Below are 23,477 nucleotides of genomic sequence, written 5' to 3'. Positions count from 1 at the left end.
ATCTAGTACTTTGTAATCTTTGTTTATCGAGGGTAGCATATTTAACCGAATATACAGTTTTCTAACATATGGCCCTCGGTTAGTAAGCACTGTCACTGGGGATGGTCACTGCCAGAGGGTTTATTGCGTCCCCAGTGGTTTTTTTACGTCCCTTCGGTTCAGGTTAGTGTAGTGCAGCTTGAACAGACGGGACCTCCGGTTTAGTGTCCTTATCCGAGAAGACTGGAAACACGGGAGAATAACTTCAACTCACTTGTGACAAATTCGATTCAAGGCAGGAACCCGGAAAAATCCCCAGTTTGAGCCAGAATTCGAACCTGGGCCACAGCGGTGAGAGGCAGACGCGCTAACACACTAGGCCACCCGTGCTTCCCCTACCCCTGCAGTTAAGAAAATTTTCCCTTTTTCATGTTTAGAGAGAAAACAAGGGGAAAGCAGATTACGAATGTCACCTCAATAAGGTGTGGTTTAAAAGCATAGCAGGATATCGAAACATTTCTATCACTGTGGGCTTTAACATTTTTGTACCAGGACATTTTAAAATCTTCAGCAATAGTTTTATATAGCAATAGTTTGTGTTTAAAAATGTAAACGTCAGTAACCATGTTTGGAGTTTCTTTGAAATTCGCTTATTTTTGGCAATGTAGCCTGCTGGCAGGCGGTAATCGGTGTTTTCATCGCGGGAAACCCGCTCCGTTCGGTGATAGGGCGCCATCTTGTGCCTTAAACAAGGACCCGCACTATAAAAGGGCCTGGGACCAGGTCCATGAAAGGCTCAGTTGTCAGTAAACTGCCACGCGGGTTCAGTCAAGCCATGGGCGGATCCAGGATTTCAAAATAGGGGATGGATAATGGCCGGAAAGTTCCAGTGGTTCTTGGTAGGTCACGTAGATCTAACAATACTTCAAGCTGAATTGAATTTGTCGCGTCAGCAAAATCAAGCAGGCGATGCCACATGGACAGTACCTTCTCCGAAGGTTTTCAAATTTTCCCACAAATATTTTGCTCAAAAAAGGGGGGTGTCCGGCCCTGCAAGCGTGTCTCGTTGCCCACGAGGAGCGTGACCAAAAATCAACTTTTGATGCGCTTTTCTTCTCGTTTCCTCGGTTTATTTTGTCCTGGATATTAACAATATATTACAAATCAAAAAAGCAGGAATGTGCAGTTAAAAACAAGGATCAAATCAAGGGCGTAGCCATTGGGTGGCCCAGGGGGCCCGGGCCCCCCTTCTAGCAGCCAAAAATACAGTAAACGTATGAGACATCATCTAAAATACAGGAGAAATTGCCTTGAAAGGGCCTTTTGGGCCCCTCCTCTTAAAAACCCTGCAAATTATTGACGATAATACAACTTAAAAGTCTCGCTTCCCACTCAACGTCATCTTGAAATTTGAATTTTATTCAGCCGCAAGGGGGCGGAGCTAAGCCCTTTTTAGTGCGGATCCTTGTTTGAGCCGCGTGGTTCCCATGCTTGAAGATCCAGAGTACTTTGCGGGCGCTCCCAAAGATCGCACCAACTTAAGAGCCGCTGAAAAAGTTTCCTAGTAAGACTAGTTCTGGGTGCGTGACGAGATTAAAATGATTTTTGGCTGCGTGTTGCTCGACGTTTTAATTCTCTCGTAACAGTTTTTGTGTATATTTGTTTGCCGAGTGTGACACGTACTGCAATGAACTAGGGAACTTTGAGAAGTACTGTAAAGAACTTTAGTATCTGGTTATGAACTTCAGCCTACCTGTAAGGTGAAGAAATCTTACAGTAGTTTTTAGATTCTTGCTTATTATTTAATTTGTCACAGCCACAGCGTAGCATTGTGTCACACTAGTTCAAACGTTACAAGACACACAGAAAGGAGAGGACTAAAAAATACATGAATGAATTCAGGTAGGGCATGTATCACCCGGATTTGTAACAATCAACGGGATATGTAACAACAACCGGATTTGTAACAATCAACGGGATATGTAACAACAACCGGATTTGTAACAATTAACGGGATATTGACAACAAACAGATTTGTAACAACAATCAACCAGATATGTAACAACAACCGGATTTGTAACAATTAACGGGATATTGACAACAAACAGATTTGTAACAACAATCAACCAGATATGTGACAACATCCGGATTTGTAACAATCAACGGGATATGTAACAACAACCGGATTTGTAACAATCAACCGGATATGTAACAGCAACCGGATTTGTAACAATTAACGGGATATTGACAACAAACAGATTTGTAACAACAATCAACCAGATATGTAACAACATCCGGATTTGTAACAAAAATCGACCAGATATGTAACAACAACCGGATTTGTAACAATCAACGGGATATGTAACAACAACCGGATTTGTAACAATCAACCAGATATGTAACAATCAACGGGATATGTAACAACAACCGGATTTGTTTAACAAAAATCAACCAGATATGTAACAACAACCGGATTTGTAACAATCAACGGGATATGTAACAACAACCGGATTTGTAACAATCAACGGGATATGTAACAAAAACCGGATTTGTAACAAATAACGGGATATGTAACAACATATCAAGGGCCTGCATGTGTGATCCTGGGTTGGCGAAAATCTAAACTTGTTAATAATTACTCAGCAGCATTACAACCTCAAAAGGACTAACTGTATTTATTATTCACTGATTTATTATCAAAATATTTCTACTTATATTATTCCAAAGTTACTTTCAGAAATTATTTTACTGCTTTATCAATCTATCATACATCTTTATGTACCTGTTTTATTTTATAAGTCTCAAACAAAATTGGCACAACTCAGAAATGTTATGAATAATTCATATGGACTGCCCCCTAGCCAATTATAACTTATCTACATTTTGATAAGAGATGCTACTGTACAGTTGTGGTGTTTCTGCCATTGTTTCTGAATCTGCCATTTGTGAAATTTGAATATATTTCATACAATGTACATGCAGTCAATGTAACTGGCTTCATACTCATGATACATTTGAAACAGTTTAGCAAGAGTTCCCTTAAGTTTGACTCGCACAGACACCAGGAGCTGGTGTCGAGGCAAAAAGGATTGTGGGGGATCAAAAAGGATTGAGTATCAGTAAAAATGTTTGTCCTGCCAGAACTCCTTTTGGGCTGGCCTCCATGTCCTCCCTTAACATTTTAGCAACTCGGTATAAGTCTTGCGTTGTGCACGTCAATAGAGAGGAAAAATGTAACAATGAGTTTCCTTTGTAAAAAAAATAATGGAACACTTCAGTTTAAAGAGAGTCTAGCTATTACATTACTACATTTGTTAATATTTTATATATTTTCTTTAACTTAGAGTATACTGTAGGTTACTACATAATAGTAACCTATTCCATTCTGGCATACATGGCAGACTTGCTAACTTCATAGACAGCAAACTGGATACCAATGGTAGGAGCGACCTGTGAGAACAAAATTAAAGACACTCAATCAACCCTTTTCCATATTTGTGTATTTAACCTTTCATTTTTACAACTGAAATTGTAACCATCTGAAAACAGAGCTTTATATTTGCATTACCAAATTCAATTTTTTTAAATGCCCAAAAGATCGCAGAACTGATTAGTTTCCCTATTGGCTCTATACAGTAGCTAATACTGAAGGATGACAGAAAGGAAGTTGATAAAGCCCCTTTAATGCTCAATATGAAAACATGTACAAATAAGAATAATAATGATGATGATGTGTGGCTGTGTCCCCCAGTTTTCCTTAATTATGTCTCTTTATCTGTAATGTCTTGACTGCCCCCAAGTATTTCAAGCCCTCTCGGCCCTTTACCAATAAAAATGGCTTTGTTTTGCTACTATGATAACATCATTGTCTTGTTACTATGAAAACATCATACCTTAAGTAAGTTAGGCCACATTCCTTTAAAGAGGCCAATGAATCCCTCACTCCTGACTATAACCTTGAAGCCGTCCCAGGTTGATGAGTACTTGAACATTCCCTCGCCCCGCTCCATCTGCATTCGACGCCGTACTACATCCAGTGGGTAGGTGCCTGCATAATACGGTCAAAGGTCACCTTATAAAGTCACCATGGTAACAAACACCATGGCAACACAGCCATCATTTAACTTCAGTATGGCTATGATATACCATGGCTACCCCCTATTGCAAGGATCATCATAGTAATATTATGTCATCATGTTACAATGGCAAAGGGGCCATTGGCAACATACAGTACCTATCTTGTAATTATGGCAGAAATTAAAAGGACAACCAATTTCATTTTATAACTATTGCAGGAATCATCATTGCCATCTAGGCCATCTTTTAGCTATATTGTAGAATTGAACATGGCAAAATACTTTATCATGTTACTTTGGCAATACAATGTGGCAACATACCTGACTGAGCGACCGCTCCTGCAACCGCACCACAGAACAGCTTTGCCACCACAGGTAGCTCAAGATCGTGATGAATTGTCCTCAGTTTATGCCCTGCAGCCCTTGCAGTGTAGAAGTCCATGCAGAGACCTGGTAGAGTAACCCACAAGTCAAAGTGTCAAGACCTGGTAGATTTATACAGTACATCACGTTGCTTTATCCACAGGGACAGAGTTTGCATAGCTGTCAACTTCGCTTTAGGAAAAAATCTTGAGAAAAATACAGTGAATGTATCAGAAGTACCAAGAAAGCTAATGCAGGAGAATACAGTAAATGTATTGATATTCTCAAGAAAATTAGGCTTGAGAAAAGGTGTAAAATCTTGAGACTTGACAGCTATGAGTTTTGAAGGTGTGACAGGTTATGGACACTAGGTGTTGAGTAGGAGGGCAAAAAACACTTCTTGAGCTGAATTATGATATTATGAACTAATTTTACTTGGTTTTGCGCCATTTTAACTAGTTTAATTTCTTAGACAAAATGGCAGAGAAATTCCTTATTAGGACAACCCTGCTTTAAAGAATGCCCATCAAACACTTCATTATTGTCTACAATTGAAAAAACAAAGGATAACATTCAAGGAATGGAATCTGATATGTTATTAACAATTTTGGAAAGAAAGTATTTCAATTAATTGCTTGAATTAGCCTATGGAAATGGATACTTAGACTAGACTCAAGAGTGAAAGCATACTAGTGGTAACGTGATTGGCCTTCTGAAACACATACCTTTCATAGTCTCATAAACCATGAAGTTCAGACCAATATAAGGTGCAATCCCCTATAAGATAAATAAAAGCACAATTCAGAAATTTAATGCAAAAAACTACCAATTTGCCAAAGCCAATTCGCTATTAAAAACAGACAATCCCATTCACGCTGTTTACAATGTACAGAGCAAACTAACTGAATACTAGACATTATTTCATGAGGACTTTACAGTATGAAATGCAAAAACACATTCCATTAAAAATATATACTGTGGCCAAAAAAATAGAAGGTTCATGCTGCACACTCAATGTCATTCCTTATCTGTATAAATTTAATATTGTAAAATGTCTTCTTGCACACAACAAGAATGAGATTGACTGTAAAATGCCCAATTCATACAGTACATCACAGTCTTGACTTAATTGTCTATCTTTTGACACATAAAAGCCTGATATTGAATCAGTGTCATGTTTTCGCCTGGCAGAAAGACTGGCACAGTTGTGCACAATGCCCTGCCAAACTAATTGATTCAGAACTATTCATAGATAGAGATAGATAGGGGTTTTATTCAATTGCCATGGCAGTATTACAGACTGAATTAAGGCAAAAGGCCAGCACATATAGCATTATAATATTACAGAAATCGATAAGTAACAAAGTCACCAAAGCGTTTAGTTACAGAAATATGTTTGTAGGTATTCATACTGCCGGATCTTAGTGAGTATCCATGCTCGTTATTAATTACGCCTCCAGTAATTACAGATCGAAGGGGTTCTAGCTCCTTAGCGGAGGTCATGAGACTAATACAAAGCTCGCGCCTGCGGTCAGCAAGACTTTGGAGCCCGCTGGCGTCCAAGGCCTCCTTGTATCGTAGATGGGGTAAAACGATACAGAGGGCCCTCTTTTGGATGCCCTCAACAATGTCGACAAGGAACCCTGTTATATTAGCCCATACTGGACCTGCATACTCCACAACAGATCTAATGAGTACACAATTGATGGCAACAAGATCCTGGACCGGTACTCCAGATTTCTTAAGGAGCCGGAGAGCGTAGAGCCTTTTGTTTGCCTTCTTAACTACATAGTCTACGTGCTTATTCCACGATAGATCTGAGCTAATGTGGACGCCGAGGATTTTGTAGCTTTCAACCCTTTTAATCACGGAGCCCATGAGTTGCAGGGCATTAACTGGCGAGGGCTGGTACTGCCCTCTTCCACACAGCAGGAGTGCGACATCTAAACCAGAGGGTCTTACTTACAATGAGTGATGGCCCAAGCCCCTTGAATAAACATCCGCTGAAGAGACCACCTTCTTCCTTTAAAATAGTCACAAATGCATGCCGGATATTCCTATAGAGTAAATCACTTTGTGAGATATTGCCTTTACCCCATAGGACCGGGATTTAGAAACTTATTAGAAGAACTAAAAGTCTCATATGCATCTCCTAGTCATTTTGAGGTGCATCAATAAACCATAACCCTTATCACCAAAAAAAAGCATCAGCAAATGATTCCTGTGAAAGCGTACCCCACTTTCTTACCTGTATTTTCTCTCAACGCCTTCCCCTTGACAAGCTAAGCGAGTTCTGCAAAAAAGAACACAATACTGTAATACTTAACAATACGACTTCAGCAAAAAAAATCAGGGAGAGGCCAGTTAAAATAGTCATGGTTCAATGCAGATTCTGGGTTCTTTAATTCTTTTAGGGAGTCATACCTTACTAGATCAAGTAAATAGGTTGCAGTACATTAATATACTATTCTCGCTAAAGAGCAATGCCTTACAGTAGATCAAGTGGATAGTTTGCAGTAGATGATACTATTTCTAATAACGAGCCATACCTTACTAGATCAAGTGGATAGTTTGCAGTAGATGATACTATTTCTAATAACGAGCCATACCTTACTAGACCAAGTGGATAGTTTGCAGTAGATGATACTATTTCTAATAACGAGCCATACCTTACTAGATCAAGTGGATAGGTTGCAGTAGATGATACTATTTCTAATAACGAGCCATACCTTACTAGATCAAGTGGATAGGTTGCAGTAGATGATACTAGTTCTAATAACGAGCCATACCTTACTAGATCAAGTGGATAGGTTGCAGTACATGATACTATTCCTGCTAATGAGCCGGCTGTGAGTCGCAAAAATGGATGCTGCTCTCTGGGATCTTGTGGGATCTTCAAAAGCTGTGACAAAGGTTAATAACATGCTTGAATGCAAACTATTCACTGTGATTTCAAGCACTAACAGTATCAATTGGCCCTGAGCTTTTGTGCCCCCATAGCTCAAAATGTGCTATTTTTCTTTCAAAGCACAGGATGTTAAAAATTCAGTTGTTCCAAATCTTACTTAGTCATAACAATGACAACACACTATTAGAGCACTACGCACACAAAATTGAGATATATTTCATTTATACAACAATTTGAATGTTTTGGGGAGTCCCTGTGCGTATGCTTATACCAAGTGTGTGTCCTCTTTTAACAAATGTGTCATTGTATAAATTGAAACATTATTATTTATTGAAACTCTCAAAACAAAATTGTTAAAATTTAAGGAAACATTTATATACAATTTGGCATTAAATAATTGTACCATTTTTTTTTCATATGACACTTTCCCCACGCACATTTGAGTTTTGATTGTAATACTGGGGTTTCACTGTTTAATACCTTTTTGAATTCCTCATATGCAGCAAACTGAACAGCAGTGTATGGCACAATACGAACAATGTTTGTCCCATTACCCTAAAAATAAGAATAGAAATGAGTGCGGCAGGGAGAAGCATGGTGACACCTCCCCTTTAGTAGACAGGAAATTTTATAAGAAAAAATACAACTAGGAGAATATGGTACCTGTCCCAGGGAGGGGGACTCTCCAGAAAAGTAGACAGGGGTGCGCGACCTATCTTTTAGGGTATAAAATTTTTACCAACTGCTATCTCTTAGGGGGTGTTTTTGGATTTTTCCAATTCTGCTATCTTTTAGGGTTTCTCATGCTAAATGGTGGCCCAATCGCTCAAAATGTATTTTACAAAACCACAAGTCAACTGATCAGTTGATACTTCTGGCATTATTGTTGGTAACATAACAATACAGGATCCGTCAACCAATTAAAATGGGCATTGTTTTTTAATGCTACCTTTTAGGGTTAAAAATTCCTTCGACCACACCCAATGTGCTATCTCTTAGGGGTAAGAATTGTTGTTGACCACACCCTTAGTGCTATCCCTTAGGGTTAAAATTGATTTTGCTGTCGAGCACCCCCGTCTGTTTTCATCAGAGTCCCCCCTCGGGGTACGTGTCTCCTCCCAAGCGAACACAAGCAATAAATGATCTTGCCTCATCTCCCCCTCCTACCTCCAAAAATATTAATAAATAAGAAAAAACACAATGCAAGACAACTGCCTTGAAGTTGTTGGCCTGTGTAATGAATTAAGATATATTTCACTGATTCTGTAGCACAGTTAAGGTGACTGTTAATTGGATAGCATTTCAATTCAAAGCATTGTTTGTGGAGTCTTGAAAAGTAACAAAAATGTAACTCATAATATAACTGTCATCCATGTGTTATAATTAAACTAATCTATTGTCATTAGTGGCTTGAGACTGAATAGGACACCAAAAAGTGTTTGAATTTTAGTAATCATTTTAGAATTGGTTTGCAAAATGTGAGGTGAGGTGTTTGACTGCTATTTCTAGGGGGAGGGGTGGGACTACTTTTTCTGGGGGGACTGCTTTTCTGGGGAGAGGGAAGGGACTACTTTATGCTGAGGGGGAGGAGGATGGCATGATCCATGAAATGCTCTACTTCAAAAAGAACTATTACCTTGAAGTAACCATATAGACCCTCATCTCTGTAGATTTTCGCTAAGGTTCCACCAACACCAGAATATTTGGCATTAGTGACTTGGATCTAAAATAATAAAAAAAAAACAGCTGGTCTTTTAGTGTTACATAGTCATGCTTATTAATTAACGGCTGGAGACACGTAAATAATTAGGGAAAAACAATATTAATTTGTCTTTTGTATTCTAGTGATTGGAATTGTTCTTGACATTTTAACATATATTTTTCATGTTACTGTTGAATATCTGTTGAGGAGTCAAGTTGAACTAATAAACGTGCGAATCCACGGTGAACTCTATAAGTAAAATTTATAATGACAAAGTCTAATAATAAAACAGGAAAACAAAAGATTTATTATATGGCAATATAAGAACATATTGAACTACAAAACCAAACAATATTTGTATGTTACCGTATCGTATATTTTAACATAAGCCTTACTTCTAGCAGTTATGAAAGCTACACAAATCAGTGACCGGCAAACTAAGAAAAAATACCTTATTTTGTCTTACCTGTAATAACATTTTAACTCTCTCCAACGGCGAAACACAAGTCCTGGACACTCCTCCAGCTATCCCACCAGCAATCAAATGCACAAACTGATCCTTTGGGACATATCTTTCCCACCAAAAAGAAGCTCTCGATGCTTCGACACGGTCAGGCATTTTAAATGCTTTAGAAAATGTAAGTGATGTCTTTCTCTGCAACTCAAACAGGCTTTATACAGCTCGAAACCGCACCAAAACGTCTGATCAACCTACTAGATTCGTTTAAGGAGGTTTTCATCTACAAAAAGCTTCCTTTTAGCGTGAAAATCCCATTAAAATTATCACGGTAAAATTCGTTTTCGTGCGTTTCTCTGCGACCCTGACTCTTCGATCAAGGCGAGCTTCGATGCAACTTTACAATTGGATACAAATTACTTCCGGTAGTGCAGCGGAAATGACGTAGTTTTCTTACTTGCACTTTATTATACCACGAGGCTGTTTTAAAAACATGAAGGAGCGGTATAAAAGGGCCTAAGCCCCGCCCCCATTTTCCAAATGGAGAGAAATTCCAATATGGCGGCCATTACCGTTACGAGCCCAGTCAAGAAAGAATGCCCGCAAATCTAATGATTTGATATAAAACGAATAAATTATTTCCCGAATGAAAGAAAAGATATGTTTAATTTGTACTTCAAGCCTTTCTTGGCAGCGAGAAATACATATTTGTCTTTGAATTCGTTCATTTACGACGCGATTTCAAATCTCCCGCCTTTCCCTTCGACGCCATATTTGGTATGCTTACCTTCCCGAACCTCCTAGAAAAGGATTTGGTGAGCTTGGGCCCGCAATGACCACAGTTATTGCTTAGCAGTCTATCCTAAGAGATTATGCGTGCAACGGGGTGCAAGCAGAGCGAAATTTTGCCATTCTTAGCGTGTTTAAAAAACATGTTACGTTTAGCGATTTTGCCTCATTTCTTCGCACTTTTCTTGGCCGAGAGCATTCGTATTTCAATTAGACATTCAGTGAAATAATGAAGAGCATTGTACTCTGGAAAGAAGCACCCAAAATGGGGAGAAGAGGAAAGGAAGACAGGAAGAAAAGACAGTGCAGAAAATATTGATTTTGTAAGTTCTGTACTGAAATAGCACACAACAAAATAGGACATTAGAACTAAACACAAGCAGCAAACATAAGGTATAAAGTGAAGATACATCATATATATTTTATTATTTATAAGTCACTTTACAGCTGTAGTGTAAGAGGACACTTCAGTCAAACTTATTCTAGTGAAACCATTATTTCTACTTGTTGCTGCAACAGGTGTAAAACAAAAATGCAGTGTGCCTATCTGCTGTTGTACATATGTTTCAGAATTAAGCAAAAATCCATAAAGTGTTCTGACATTTACCTAAGCAGAAAGAAAATTTGGTGTAGTGGGCAGGTCAGGGGATGTTGAACCCCTGACACATTTGTTTCTATATTTGTTTTTATAGTGCATAACTGGCTCACAGAAACAGCAGAAAACCCTTTGTACAATGTCTCAGCTTGTATACTTACACATATATGTACACCAAAAAACTGAAGGGCTACTAAACAAATGCCCAATATCCATCTAAGTGAGTTGGAGCTATAATTGAGTCTATCTTTCTACTTTTTAGATCAGAATGCACCTGTATAGTAGTTTGTTTTTATCTTGCAATCTATGATGACTACAAATAATAACAATTGAATTAGCTATGTGTTTCTTTTTATTCGAAAAAGGGTCTGGATCCTTAGTTTTATAAAGGGGTTGCCTAAACATGTTTTATACTTTATAAGTTAAATTAAAACAAACAACAGCAAAGCAAGATTTGATCTACAAGAAACATCTTTTTTTTATAGAAGGCCTGTGTTACTTCTATCGGCAGTTATGTGGATAAAGTCAAGATGCATTTTCTAGCAAAACAGAGTTTCCCCGCTACTTTAAGCACCTATAAGCTTTTGATTACAAATTTAAATCCTGTTTTCTTAGCTTTAAAGCTATGAAAAGTACATTTTAGGCATATAAAAACTCACCTTTTTCGAAGTTTGCAATCGTTGTTTTCTGGTCATCCGTTTGCTCCTATTTTTTCGTAAAATTTTTCGTATAATTTGATGCACTCTTTTCCAAAAGGGCAGAGTCGAATTCCAGTTTTTGGTGTATTGTATTCATTCTACTGGTTCAACAACACGATTATTTGGGCTTTTTGTATTTACTCTTCCAAAAGGGATTCATACCATTATTGGCAGAGAGTATTACTAGACAAAATATAAATTAAATGTAAACATCCACAAGTTAGAGTACTTTATATCCTTAATAATTCCAAACTTTCTTTAGTTTAGGCTTACTTTAACGAGTCCTCTATTTGCCTTTCAAGATAGTTCTTCCAGGCTGCACAGAAGCAATAATGCTCAGCGTACACCAATTATGGTTCGTACTTGCTTCTTCTTATGAGTTTTCCTTAGATGCAAGTCCCATCCATGCAAATTGTTACTGTACAACTTCAACTATATACATTGTGAAATGTTAAAACTCCGCCTTCACATGGCAGCCTCGGTAAGTTTAGGCGAAGTCACTCGCCCAGACGTAGCCTTCCCAGCCTTGTTGATATGGATACTTCTGACATTATTGCTGTTGAAATGCATGTGCTCCATAACCTCAATCTTACGCTTGAGTCGGTTTCGTATCTGTTAATCAGACCAGGGAAGAAGGTATATGAGGTGCGCAGTGGATTGTTCGTAAAATATTTGAGCGCGCAGTGGGTTGTCCTTAGGATATTACAAGTGCGCAGTGGGTTATTTGTAAAATATCTGAGGTGCGCAGTGGATTGTTGGTAAGATATTTGTGGCACGCAGTGGATTGTTGGTAAGATATTTGAGGTGCGCATGCAGTGGATTGTCCGTAAAATATTTGAAGTGCGCAGTGGGTTATTTGTAAAATATTTGAGGTGCGCAGTGGATTGTTGGTAAGATATTTGGGGTGCGCAGTGGATTGTTCGTAAGATATTTGAGGTGCGCAGTGGATTGCTGGTAAGATATTTGGGGTGCGCAGTGCCGGAATTGTCCGTAAGATATTTGAGGTGCGCAGTGTTTGTTATGTTTTGTTCTTCTATGGAGCGTGGTTAATAAAATGTGTGTACACTATATTACTATTCATATACCTCAGAGTTTTTCAGGCAATGGAACAAAAAGATAAAGAATCCCTGTTGATAAACAAGAAAAGAAATGTAAGATTAGCTAGCGAATCAGTCGAAATATAAAATTATTCTATTTCACCGTGAATGGCAAAACCTTGATAATCATGAAATATGCGTGGAATGCTTATTGTCTTCCAATCACAAACGAGAGATCGGACAATTGAAACTTGTCCGGACTTTTGATTATCAATTGTTTGACTATCAAAATTGCATTGAATTGGTCTAGACAAACATATTATACATATTCCGATGGGAGCAATACCAATTTCATACTTATATATGATAAGTTAATGGCAATGGTTTTACTGGTGGTACTGAAAGTTTTTGACAGCCCCTGGCATTTTTCTAACACGTAACGAAAGTTACACGGCTCCTTTTAAGGGTTTTCTTTTTTTCGATGGAAATGACAACAGCTTCGTGTGCAAAACAATTATTTCTACCCTTACACTATGCCGTGGCTAGGCTAGCCTAGTAGCTCTATCGCTAACAACATCGCAATAAACCAAAAACTGGAATTCGACTCTGCCAAATTTTCGTCTTTAATAAGACTTCTTCAGGGCAGACTACCCTGAAGAAGTCTTATTAAAGAATGCCCTGAAGAAGTCTTATTAAAGACGAAAATTTGGCAGGGTCGAATTTCAGTTTTTGGTGTATTGTATTCATTCTTCTGGCTCACGAACACGACTATTTCGGGCTTTTTGTATTTATGCTAACAACATCGCTTTCCTCTATTTTCCTAGTATCTATCTAACTCAAGATGTGACGACATCGATTCATACCTGGAAGGAGTTGAGAATAGTGAATATGTACAATGACGTCACACCGCCTCCCATGATACCTAGCAAGCCCGTTAGCCACGTGACCCCCAGCAGAGGAGCCAGTAAAACAAAGGCTTTGACGCTGTGTCTGTAATAAAAGGAAAACAAGGAAAGAGTGGGAGGCTGTTGAAGCTTAGCTTAGTTTTTTTAACGCTGATTTAGGCAGCATGGTTTAACCGTATGCTCGTATACTTGCCCGCGACACCTCAACAACTCGAGTCGTAGAGTGTAAATCAGCCTACGACTCGGCTACGACACTCGACTACGAAAGTCGTAGTGTGTTATTCAGGTTAAAGACAAGTTGTAAGCAGGTTGCATACAACTAAATCGTGCCGTCTAAATCAGGCTTTAGGCTCCCTGGAACGGGAATTTAGTTATCATGAACGTAATAGAGATTTGAGGGTACGCAATAGTCAATATACAGGTTAGAAGAACCAGAAAGCGACCAAAGAGGAACGGAGGTTTCTCGAGTGGGGCATGTATTCGGTAGATGGTACTCTGCCATCGTCGAGCCATAACTTTCATGATTTACCTAACAGATGCCATCCTGGGTGACTTATCCGTGCCATTCTGTTTCTTGTTCACTTTGATCATCTCGAGTACAACCCTCACGAGCACCGAGACATTGCACTGAAAGACAATCAATTCAATAGATTAGAATTTACCATGAGTTTCTTTCCACTGAGAGACAATTATGTTTCAATAATAGTTTAGAATTTACCATGTAGTTTGTTTGCACTGAAAGACTATAACATAATTCAATAGTTTAAAATTCACGAGTAAAAAAAATACAACAGCATTTCTTCAATTAACTATCCCCCACCCCAAACACTTTGCAGAAAGAAATGTTCCTTATACGAATGATCACCGGATTCTACACCATTCACGCGCGTCGCTGCTGGCTGTTCTGTGGGCTCAAAGTAAGCGCGAATATAAACTTACCAGTATTATGAGAAGAACAGGAACAATGAATGCCCATACAAGATCATTTTCGAAAGACATCCAGCAACTGAAAATAAAGACATATTCTCATTTACTTATGCTATTTACCTATTTATGATTAAGATATAAATAGCAGCGCCATGCCACTGCCTCTCTCCCTCTCTCCCTCCCTCCACACCCTAATGGATCAATCCACTTACAAGTCCTGCGTGACGTAGCTACGGAGTCCACCTTTTGCAGTCTCAGAAATGCACAACGAAGTGATCACAATCAGCAATGGTGCTCCTGTGGACAAAAATATCGCGCGGAAACGGGTTGAGTTTATTGGTTAAGAAATTTGTCAATCCTATGTGTTTTGTTGGTGTATGTGTTTTTAAGATGCTTAGGGAACAATAGATGGGGAGGGGTAAGGCGGCCTCTTTACAAAAGAAATAGACATCTGAAGCAGTGAAGTTCTTTTACTCTTTGGTGGTTTTGATATTTTTTGTCCTAAATGGTGTTTTAGAAAACACCCAGGCTGCATCTGTCATATTGTCGTGGGATCACAGTGTATGGGGCTTCTCACCTCTCCTGAAAAGGGTTCGATTCCCGGTAAGACATGTATATCTTTCAGTTTCTCGGCCCTTTATTTGACTTATGTTTGCTTGCTAGAAGCCTGTGTTTCTCGACTCCAGGATGGGTAACTCTTAATCCTTATTATTTTAAAATGCAAGAGCGTCGGATATATAGGATGCCCCACCACCGTCAAATTTCTAACTTTTTATTAAGAGCGGGTAAAACAGGGGAGAAGAGTCGACGCCCTTATTTTGAGGCCGGTAGGCTTGTTTGGGATTTTTATCCACCAGAAACGGGAACGGGATTAGGAGTGACTGACCCCAGGCGAAGACATAAGCACGCTTTAACTTGATATTTGTGTTGAAGACTTTGACGATTTGTAAGTAAAGTTGAATCCCCTCGGCAAGCATCCAGCACATGAAGCAAAGATAAAAGAACTGAAGCAAGGCGGCGACGAGGACACAGGCGGCCTACGGTATAAAAAAAGACGTCAGTAGCACACGGGGGGGGGGGATAGAGGCGTGTTAGCAGCACAGGCTGGGTGGCAGAGGCAGCAGCAGACGAGGAAGAGAAGGGGAAGGGCAAGAGGGGGCGAAGGCGTGTTAGTAGCAGGCGGGCTACAGTATGGAAAACGACGTTAGTAGCCAGGTAGCAGACTTGGGAGATAGAGGCGCGCTGGTAACGCACGGGATGGGAGACAGAGGTAGTAGCAGACGAGGGAGAGGGGGAGGGGAGAGGCGGGAGAGGGAGGCGGAAGCATGTCAGTATCAGGCGGGCTAGGGTCGTGTGTGCGTCTATATGAGGACCTATTTGCAGCCGGTGTCGCGTCTTGAAGAGGACTTGAGAAAGCATGACATGTCAGCCCTTACATGACAGCATTTGCGCGCTCATGGATCTTAAACACACTATTTGTGTGGAAGGAAGGGTGACGAGGTTGAAGCTCACTGTGGGCACTCACCCAGTAACTCCTTGCGAAAGTCCCAAGTAGGAAACACGCATGCGCAAGAGCAAGTGTTAGCGACAAGTTGATCCTTATCTGTGACTGCTCTGACGACACATCCCTGTGACAGTTGGGCAATTGTGACATCATCATCATCATCATCATCATCATCATCATCATCATCATCATCACAATCATCACCATTATAATTATGCCTTTTGTTATTTTGTACTTTAGGCTAACATTTCCATTTTAGTGACCTCTAAATCATGGATAAAATCTGTAACTGTTTCTTAGTGCCATCTTATACTTTTTTTAAAAAAGAGCCAGTGAGGATGGGAGAAACGTACTATCTGATTGAAATTTAATCAACCAATAAGGCAATGAAATACACGAGTGCTCATAAAATCACAACGGAATATGAAGATAACGCATCTATTTACACGAATGACCACTTCCGCCTACTCACGTGAGCACGTAATGTGCAATGCTGGTCAGCAGGCATCCGAGAATTGACATGCTCAGGCCGATGTATGTAATTATTTGTAAGGTGTCATCGTGATCTTGGGATACCTGTGTAGGGTGACTACTTGTGTTAGTCTTTGTTGTTGTTGTTTTTTTTAAGATAACGGGGGTCATTTGAAATTTGAGATCGAGAGTTTAAAGCCGCCTTTCTGCAGCCTAGTCCCAGACGTTCTTACCGGGTTTCCTGTGCTCGGAGATGAACCGTGAGGTAGCCTGGGGCTGGGACGAGCTCACCCACGGAACGTTCGGAGAGATGGGTTCCTTTGACGTCACAACTCTTACCATCCACTGGAGACCCAACAACAGGAAACCCGATAACAACGCCTGGCCTATCTACTTTTTGCGAAAAATTACCACTTTCAAGCCCCTTTTAAGTCAGGGGATTTAACATGCTAATTTAACAAGCTTTATCTTGAAACATTTAAAAGCATTAAAGACGGCTATAAACAGACCCCCAACTTGTGTATGTTAGTAAGTGTCACGTGCCTTTTGGTCTCTAGTGCGCATGAGCACTGCGAAATGTGTCAGGTGATTACAGGAGCACGTAACGTCGGAGCTAGTTGCCACGGAAACAAGGGAACATCCTCCGCTAGACCAATCACCGTTCGGCTTGATGGAGAAGTCCCAGAAAACACAGAGTCTTGTTGCAGATGTTGCAGAAGCCGGCTAACAGGATAAAAAATAGGCTCGTGAGTGTAAACCGGATATCGTTACAGTGAGCATACATGTAGCTAACAGGAGAAACTATTAGTTAATTGGCGTTCAACAAATACATGCCCGTAGGCTTAATTCGGGGTGGGGTGCGTTTTTCATGGCTCCACGTTAATGTCTAAATCGATATAATATATTTTAAATAAGGATGCACTCTGTGTGTCGTAACCGTATCAGGTAAATAAACAAATAAGCGTAAATAAAAACAAATACAGGTTAAGCAAGCGTTGGCATTGTTCTTTATGTGTAAGCGTTCACAACGTTCAGAGACCAGGATTCAGCCATTAATACGTTACCCATGAACCACTGCGGGTAAAGATGCATTGATTAATTATCAGTCTCGTGGTATCATGCCCTCCATCCTTATTGGTCTGTTAGTCAGGTGCTCTCATGCCCTACCCTTTTATTGGTGACAAAGTTTAGAGTGATGTTCCTTGTCAGTTGCTTAGCAACAGGTTTCATAGAAGCGACAATGATCTTTGAAGAAGCTCTGAAAAATCAATAAAGAAGGACCAATAATTTCGCTCTCTAAATAAATTAGTTCTATGACGTTAAAAAAATAAAACTATTTATTGGATTTCACATGTTATTTAAATGCAGTGCCACTACCTACTCTATAATATAACACAATTTTTGACCTAGAAAATAAGGATTACCTTGTAAAGTTCCTTGATGTCACCAGGGATTCCATGTTCTCGTATACAATAGTTACGATATTGGAACCTGGAATAGTATTTCAAAAACTTTTTCAAAGGCGGTGTATTAATTTTTGACGAGGTGATTTAACACCTTGTTGAACCTGGCTCTTCCGCGGATTAAGGGGTCGTCCACACTAACACGGATTCAAAAGTATCCGGATTCGTTTTGCCAAAAACGCATCACTTGAATCGCGTCCACACTATCGTTTTCGCCTGGATACAGCCGTCCACAATAACAAGGATTTAAACGTTTAAAAACGCTGAAAGGTACGGGGTGACGTCATTTCTATGACATGCGCATGCTCGAAGCAGCAGAAGCGCCTGAGATATGACGCCAACGTTTTCATTTTGATACGGATTCGACCGTCTTTACTACGGACCAAAGTATAAGGATTCATTCAGGTTCACTTTCGGCGGCGTTTTCGGATTTGCTGGATCCAGCGCGCTTGTTAGTGTGGACGGAAGGCCTAAACGTATCAAAAAGTATACGGATCTAAACGAATCCGTGTTAATGTGGACGAGCCCTGAGATGTTAAATAGGATGAACGGTGGTACCGTCTTCTAGAATCGCACATTTAACCTTCGGGGGGGGGGGGGGGACGTAAAAGAACTTGGCATCACGCTGTCTCGTGGTAACTTCTTCATTGACAGATTATAATTCATATTAGGCATAAATTCATCTTCATGAATGTACTGTGTACAGTAGTAAAAACCAGCGTGTAATCTCATCTTTATGGACGAGCAAAATATAATTTCGAAGCCTCATGATTTTTGCTTCATTTTTCATGGATTAACCCATCATATACATATAAAAACCTTTTGAATTTTTGGCTTTGTCGGTTCTCATTTTGGGGTGTAAAAAATCCAAAATTTCTGCCTTTATAGGTTCTAGGTGCACACACGCGGGTGTTCCTGTATGCACATTTATCTTTACTGCCGGAAAAATTCACATTTTATTATTGTTATTAGTTAGTTATAGTTAGTTATAGTTATAGTTATAGTTATAGTTATAGTTATAGTTATAGTTATAGTTACAGTTACAGTTACAGTTACAGTTACAGTTACAGTTACAGTTACAGTTACAGTTACAGTTACAGTTACAGTTACAGTTACAGTTACAGTTACAGTTACAGTTACAGTTACAGTTACAGTTACAGTTACAGTTACAGTTACAGTTACAGTTACAGTTACAGTTACAGTTACAGTTACAGTTACAGTTACAGTTACAGTTACAGTTACAGTTACAGTTACAGTTACAGTTACAGTTACAGTTACAGTTACAGTTACAGTTACAGTTACAGTTACAGTTACAGTTACAGTTACAGTTACAGTTACAGTTACAGTTACAGTTACAGTTACAGTTACAGTTACAGTTACAGTTACAGTTACAGTTACAGTTACAGTTACAGTTACAGTTACAGTTACAGTTACAGTTACAGTTACAGTTACAGTTACAGTTACAGTTACAGTTACAGTTACAGTTACAGTTACAGTTACAGTTACAGTTACAGTTACAGTTACAGTTACAGTTACAGTTACAGTTACAGTTACAGTTACAGTTACAGTTACAGTTACAGTTACTGTTACTGTTACTGTTACTGTTACTGTTACTGTTACTGTTACTGTTACTGTTACTGTTACTGTTACTGTTACTGTTACTGTTACTGTTACTGTTACTGTTACTGTTACTGTTACTGTTACTGTTACTGTTACTGTTACTGTTACTGTTACTGTTACTGTTACTGTTACTGTTACTGTTACTGTTACTGTTACTGTTACTGTTACTGTTACTGTTACTGTTACTGTTACTGTTACTGTTACTGTTACTGTTACTGTTACTGTTACTGTTACTGTTACTGTTACTGTTACTGTTACTGTTACTGTTACTGTTACTGTTACTGTTACTGTTACTGTTACTGTTACTGTTACTGTTACTGTTACTGTTACTGTTACTGTTACTGTTACTGTTACTGTTACTGTTACTGTTACTGTTACTGTTACTGTTACTGTTACTGTTACTGTTACTGTTACTGTTACTGTTACTGTTACTGTTACTGTTACTGTTACTGTTACTGTTACTGTTACTGTTACTGTTACTGTTACTGTTACTGTTACTGTTACTGTTACTGTTACTGTTACTGTTACTGTTACTGTTACTGTTACTGTTACTGTTACTGTTACTGTTACTGTTACTGTTACTGTTACTGTTACTGTTACTGTTACTGTTACTGTTACTGTTACTGTTACTGTTACTGTTACTGTTACTGTTACTGTTACTGTTACTGTTACTGTTACTGTTACTGTTACTGTTACTGTTACTGTTACTGTTACTGTTACTGTTACTGTTACTGTTACTGTTACTGTTACAGTTATAGTTATTGTTATTGTTATTGTTATTGTTATTGTTATTGTTATTGTTATTGTTTCTTTTTTTAACCGAGTTTTAATAACATCAAAGATGAACGTTCGTGTCTGTTCATGATGTTGCTATTTCGGATGCGTGAATACCTTCCGGTGCAATATTCTGCCGTGGTATTGTTATCCTTGCTGCGGAAGTGACACTCGGAGGAAATACGAAGTCAGCTTCTGACTTTGAAAATAATACAACCTGCAAAACTATAAACAAATCGCACTTTATGATGGTGTGGATCATGATAGTGATAATCATATTCTTAAAATCTCTATCCTCGTTATGATAACGACAGTGATTACTGTGCTGAAAGTGATGATGGTAATAAAGAGTTTAGATGATGATGAAGACGAAGATGATGGAGTGATGGAGAGGATGATGATGACGATGGTTGTTGTTATCGCGGTGATGATTTTTTCTCCTCTGGCAAGCTCTGGTTATTCACTTACCTAGTTGTGGTCTCGCTATCTCTATGTGCGTTATTCCTTCCCTTAGCACCGCGTATTCCATAGCAAACGTTTCCAGAACCCTACTCGCCTCTAGGAGACTGGGGCCGACTTCCAATCCCCTAAGCTCATGAAGAAGCTGGTTCATCAAATCCACAGACTCCTTCATATCAAAAAGGCTGGCTTATCAGTACATGATTTGTGTACTATTTATTGCGCGCTCATAAGGTCTGTACTCGAGTATGCGTCGCCGGTGTGGGCTGCTCTACCGGAATACCTATCTGAGCACCTGGAGTCTATACAGAAAAGAGCTTTAAAAATCATTCTAAGGCACGAATATACGAGCTATAGTAGTGCCCTTGCCTCAACGTCTCTCCAATTTTTGTCTGAGAGAAGGGATGAAGCATGTCGGAAATTTATGGCAAGAGCTAAAACTGTTGAACCCTTAAAATCTGTGGTTAATAACATGACAACTGTCCAACATGGATATAATTTGAGATCAGGAAATGAGAAAATAATAGGACCGCAAGCTAATACTTGTAGGTTTAGAGATTTTGTGACTGTGCGCTATTGTTAGTTTCTGTGTGACGACATCTCACTTGTAATTCAGCCATGATAGCTGCAATGGTGTAGAAATAAACATATATTATTATTATTATTATTATTATTATCCAAAGAATAGTATATATTTTTAATAGGGTACTTAACCGCAATGGCGAGATTGGATTGCAAAGGGGCCTGAACGGCGATAAAACTGAGCGGTTAAAAGTATATTCCACCGTAAAGGGAAAAGCTTTTCTAGATTGCGCATTAAGTTTTAAAGCCGCATTGTCGCCAGTTTACTTCCGGAGGTCAGACGGAAACCTCAGCCGTTAAAAGACAATAGTTAAGAAATAAAATATTCTTTGCGTGCCTTCATTGAGTTTTGAAAACCAAGGTGTTTTTGTTTGGGAGATTTCAAGAGCAGATCAGTGAACCGCAGGTCGCTCGAGAATTCCCCAAACAAACACCAAGGTTTTCAAAATTCTATGAAGGCACAAAAAGAATGTTTTTTTATATATATATAAAAGTATTTCTGAAGGCCCTTTTACACGTACGTTTTTTCTCTTGCCACCTACCTCGAAAAAAAAAAAATGCGCAAAAAGTGGTTGCAAAAAAATGTCTGTTTTGTGCACTTTTTAGTAGAAGCACCAAACTTGGCACATATGTCCCTTAGGTCAAGTAAATAAATTTCTCAGGGGGGTGCCAAAAATCTGACTCAGGGGGGAGGGAGGGGCAATTTTGTCATATTCAAAATAACAGTGATTTCTCTATCAGAAATGACAAAAGAATCGAAAAACAGCTAAATGATACTCATTACACGTTTTTATAGTGTAACGATCTGTTTTTTTAGGATTTTATTTTCATTTTCCCTAGAAAAAAATGATATTTAAAAAGCGGACCAAAAATTACACTCCCCCCCCCCCCCCCCCCCCCCCCGGGGATGCAGCTTGGTAACAAACAGCATCTGATTATAGGACTGGATCATGTTAACACCTGTAGCAAATATCAAGGTTATTAACCAAGTTTATGAACAAAAATGACAAGGAAGAACTGAAACAGGCCTGTAGAGTGAGAACCGAAAGTGAGAAAGCTATAGCAACTGCGTTTTTTTAATGTCATTTTTTAGGGAAGAATTCTTATTAAAGACTAAAATTTGGTCGAATTCCAGTTTTTGGTGTATTGTATTCATTGTTCTGGTATAAGATCACGACAGTTTGGGCTTTTTGATTCTATCTGTTTGGATAGCAATGTTTTTGGTATCGAGGTGAGGGGGGTGAGGCTGTTTTTAGGCAGAGAAAGGGGGTATATTAAAAAATTCTTTCCCCGTTACTGACTGGTATTTTTGCCCATACAAACGTCTCAGATGCTTAGCTTTAGCTGTATATATTACACTTTTCTTTGTATTAACAATTTTATTTGGTGTCTTTCATGGTTACAATTTGATTATAATGCTCATAATATGGGGAATGTACTTACCGTGAGAGAATTAGCATTGCTTGCGTTTAGTGCGGTAATGTTTTGTTTGAATGATAATATCTGTGAAAAAGAAAAAGAAAAGAACACTTTAGTAACACTTTAGACCACTTTAGTAACACTTTAGTAACTTTAGTAAGTGTTGACTCAGACGCGTTCTTTACACATCGTTAATCCCGAAACATATCCTTCACTTGCTAGGGCTCTTTGAATAAACACTCTCAATAACCTTGGTACAAAAGTTTGCACGATATTTGCACAACAAAAGAGAACTATGGTTAGTTATATGCAAGATGTTGGGTATGTAATTCTTATAACGTTTGTAAAAAATACTTGCCTTTAAACGTCTTTCTTAAACTTACACAAAAGATTATCCTACTGTTTATTAACTGATTCTTGTATGAAAATATAGTGTCCAAACAATTGGATGATTTATCAAACCCTCAACTCACAAGGTTGGATCCCCTCCTCAAAGCGTTGGCTTGTCCTTTCCCTATCGCTGTATACCCTCCTTGTGATATTAATAATGAAGAAGCAGATGATGGTTGAAATATAGGGCCATCTGATGTCGAAGTTGCTGTGGGCGATGTTGATGCTGATGATGGTGATAGTGATTGTGATGATAATGGTGATGATGATGATGATAATGGTGGTGGTGATGATAATGGTGATGACAATGGTGGTGATGATAATGATGATAATGGTGATGATGATAAAGATGATAATGG

The 23,477-nt window shown here is 38.9% G+C and overlaps 2 protein-coding genes across 2 annotated transcripts; both read right to left on the bottom strand.

Annotated features, from left to right (window-relative positions):
• Positions 1 to 2,638: 2,638 nt before the first annotated feature.
• LOC5505029 (mitochondrial adenine nucleotide transporter ADNT1) lies at positions 2,639 to 9,897 on the bottom strand. Its single transcript, XM_048734358.1, has 10 exons — positions 9,495 to 9,897; positions 8,963 to 9,049; positions 7,807 to 7,881; positions 7,208 to 7,320; positions 6,667 to 6,711; positions 6,385 to 6,475; positions 5,144 to 5,195; positions 4,377 to 4,505; positions 3,873 to 4,027; positions 2,639 to 3,429 (listed from the first exon to the last, which is right to left on the bottom strand). The coding sequence occupies exons 1-10, from the start codon at positions 9,645 to 9,647 to the stop codon at positions 3,355 to 3,357; spliced, it is 975 nt and encodes a 324-aa protein (XP_048590315.1). The 5' UTR covers positions 9,648 to 9,897; the 3' UTR covers positions 2,639 to 3,354.
• A 773-nt stretch (positions 9,898 to 10,670) lies between these two features.
• LOC116612680 (adhesion G-protein coupled receptor D1) lies at positions 10,671 to 23,463 on the bottom strand. Its single transcript, XM_048734357.1, has 16 exons — positions 23,202 to 23,463; positions 22,753 to 22,812; positions 20,737 to 20,896; positions 20,386 to 20,493; positions 17,836 to 17,902; positions 17,579 to 17,672; positions 16,955 to 17,134; positions 16,413 to 16,516; positions 15,962 to 16,064; positions 15,323 to 15,473; positions 14,649 to 14,733; positions 14,449 to 14,515; positions 14,039 to 14,136; positions 13,468 to 13,594; positions 12,653 to 12,694; positions 10,671 to 12,179 (listed from the first exon to the last, which is right to left on the bottom strand). The coding sequence occupies exons 3-16, from the start codon at positions 20,879 to 20,881 to the stop codon at positions 12,033 to 12,035; spliced, it is 1,518 nt and encodes a 505-aa protein (XP_048590314.1). The 5' UTR covers positions 20,882 to 20,896; positions 22,753 to 22,812; positions 23,202 to 23,463; the 3' UTR covers positions 10,671 to 12,032.
• Positions 23,464 to 23,477: the final 14 nt, after the last annotated feature.

The sequence above is a fragment of the Nematostella vectensis genome, chromosome 11 (assembly GCF_932526225.1).
Source record: "Nematostella vectensis chromosome 11, jaNemVect1.1, whole genome shotgun sequence".
NCBI classification, from domain to species: Eukaryota; Metazoa; Cnidaria; class Anthozoa; order Actiniaria; family Edwardsiidae; genus Nematostella; species Nematostella vectensis.
This window is presented reverse-complemented; position numbering and strand designations above follow the sequence as displayed.

Bases quoted from the DNA above. Each gene is read 5' to 3' on its own strand.
- LOC116612680 (XM_048734357.1), bottom strand. From the start codon at position 20,881: ATGAACCAGCTTCTTCATGAGCTTAGGGGATTGGAAGTCGGCCCCAGT. The intron at 17,135-17,578 runs GTAGGGCATGAG...TTATCCTGTTAG, and splicing joins ACTTTGTCACCAATAAAAGG to CCGGCTTCTGCAACATCTGC. The intron at 13,595-14,038 runs GTAAATCATGAA...CTTTTATTACAG, and splicing joins CCCAGGATGGCATCTGTTAG to ACACAGCGTCAAAGCCTTTG.
- LOC5505029 (XM_048734358.1), bottom strand. From the start codon at position 9,647: ATGCCTGACCGTGTCGAAGCATCGAGAGCTTCTTTTTGGTGGGAAAGA. The intron at 7,321-7,806 runs GTATTAAACAGT...CCTTTGTCACAG, and splicing joins CATATGAGGAATTCAAAAAG to CTTTTGAAGATCCCACAAGA. The intron at 5,196-6,384 runs GTAAGTAAGACC...TTTATCTTATAG, and splicing joins GGCTTGGGCCATCACTCATT to GGGATTGCACCTTATATTGG.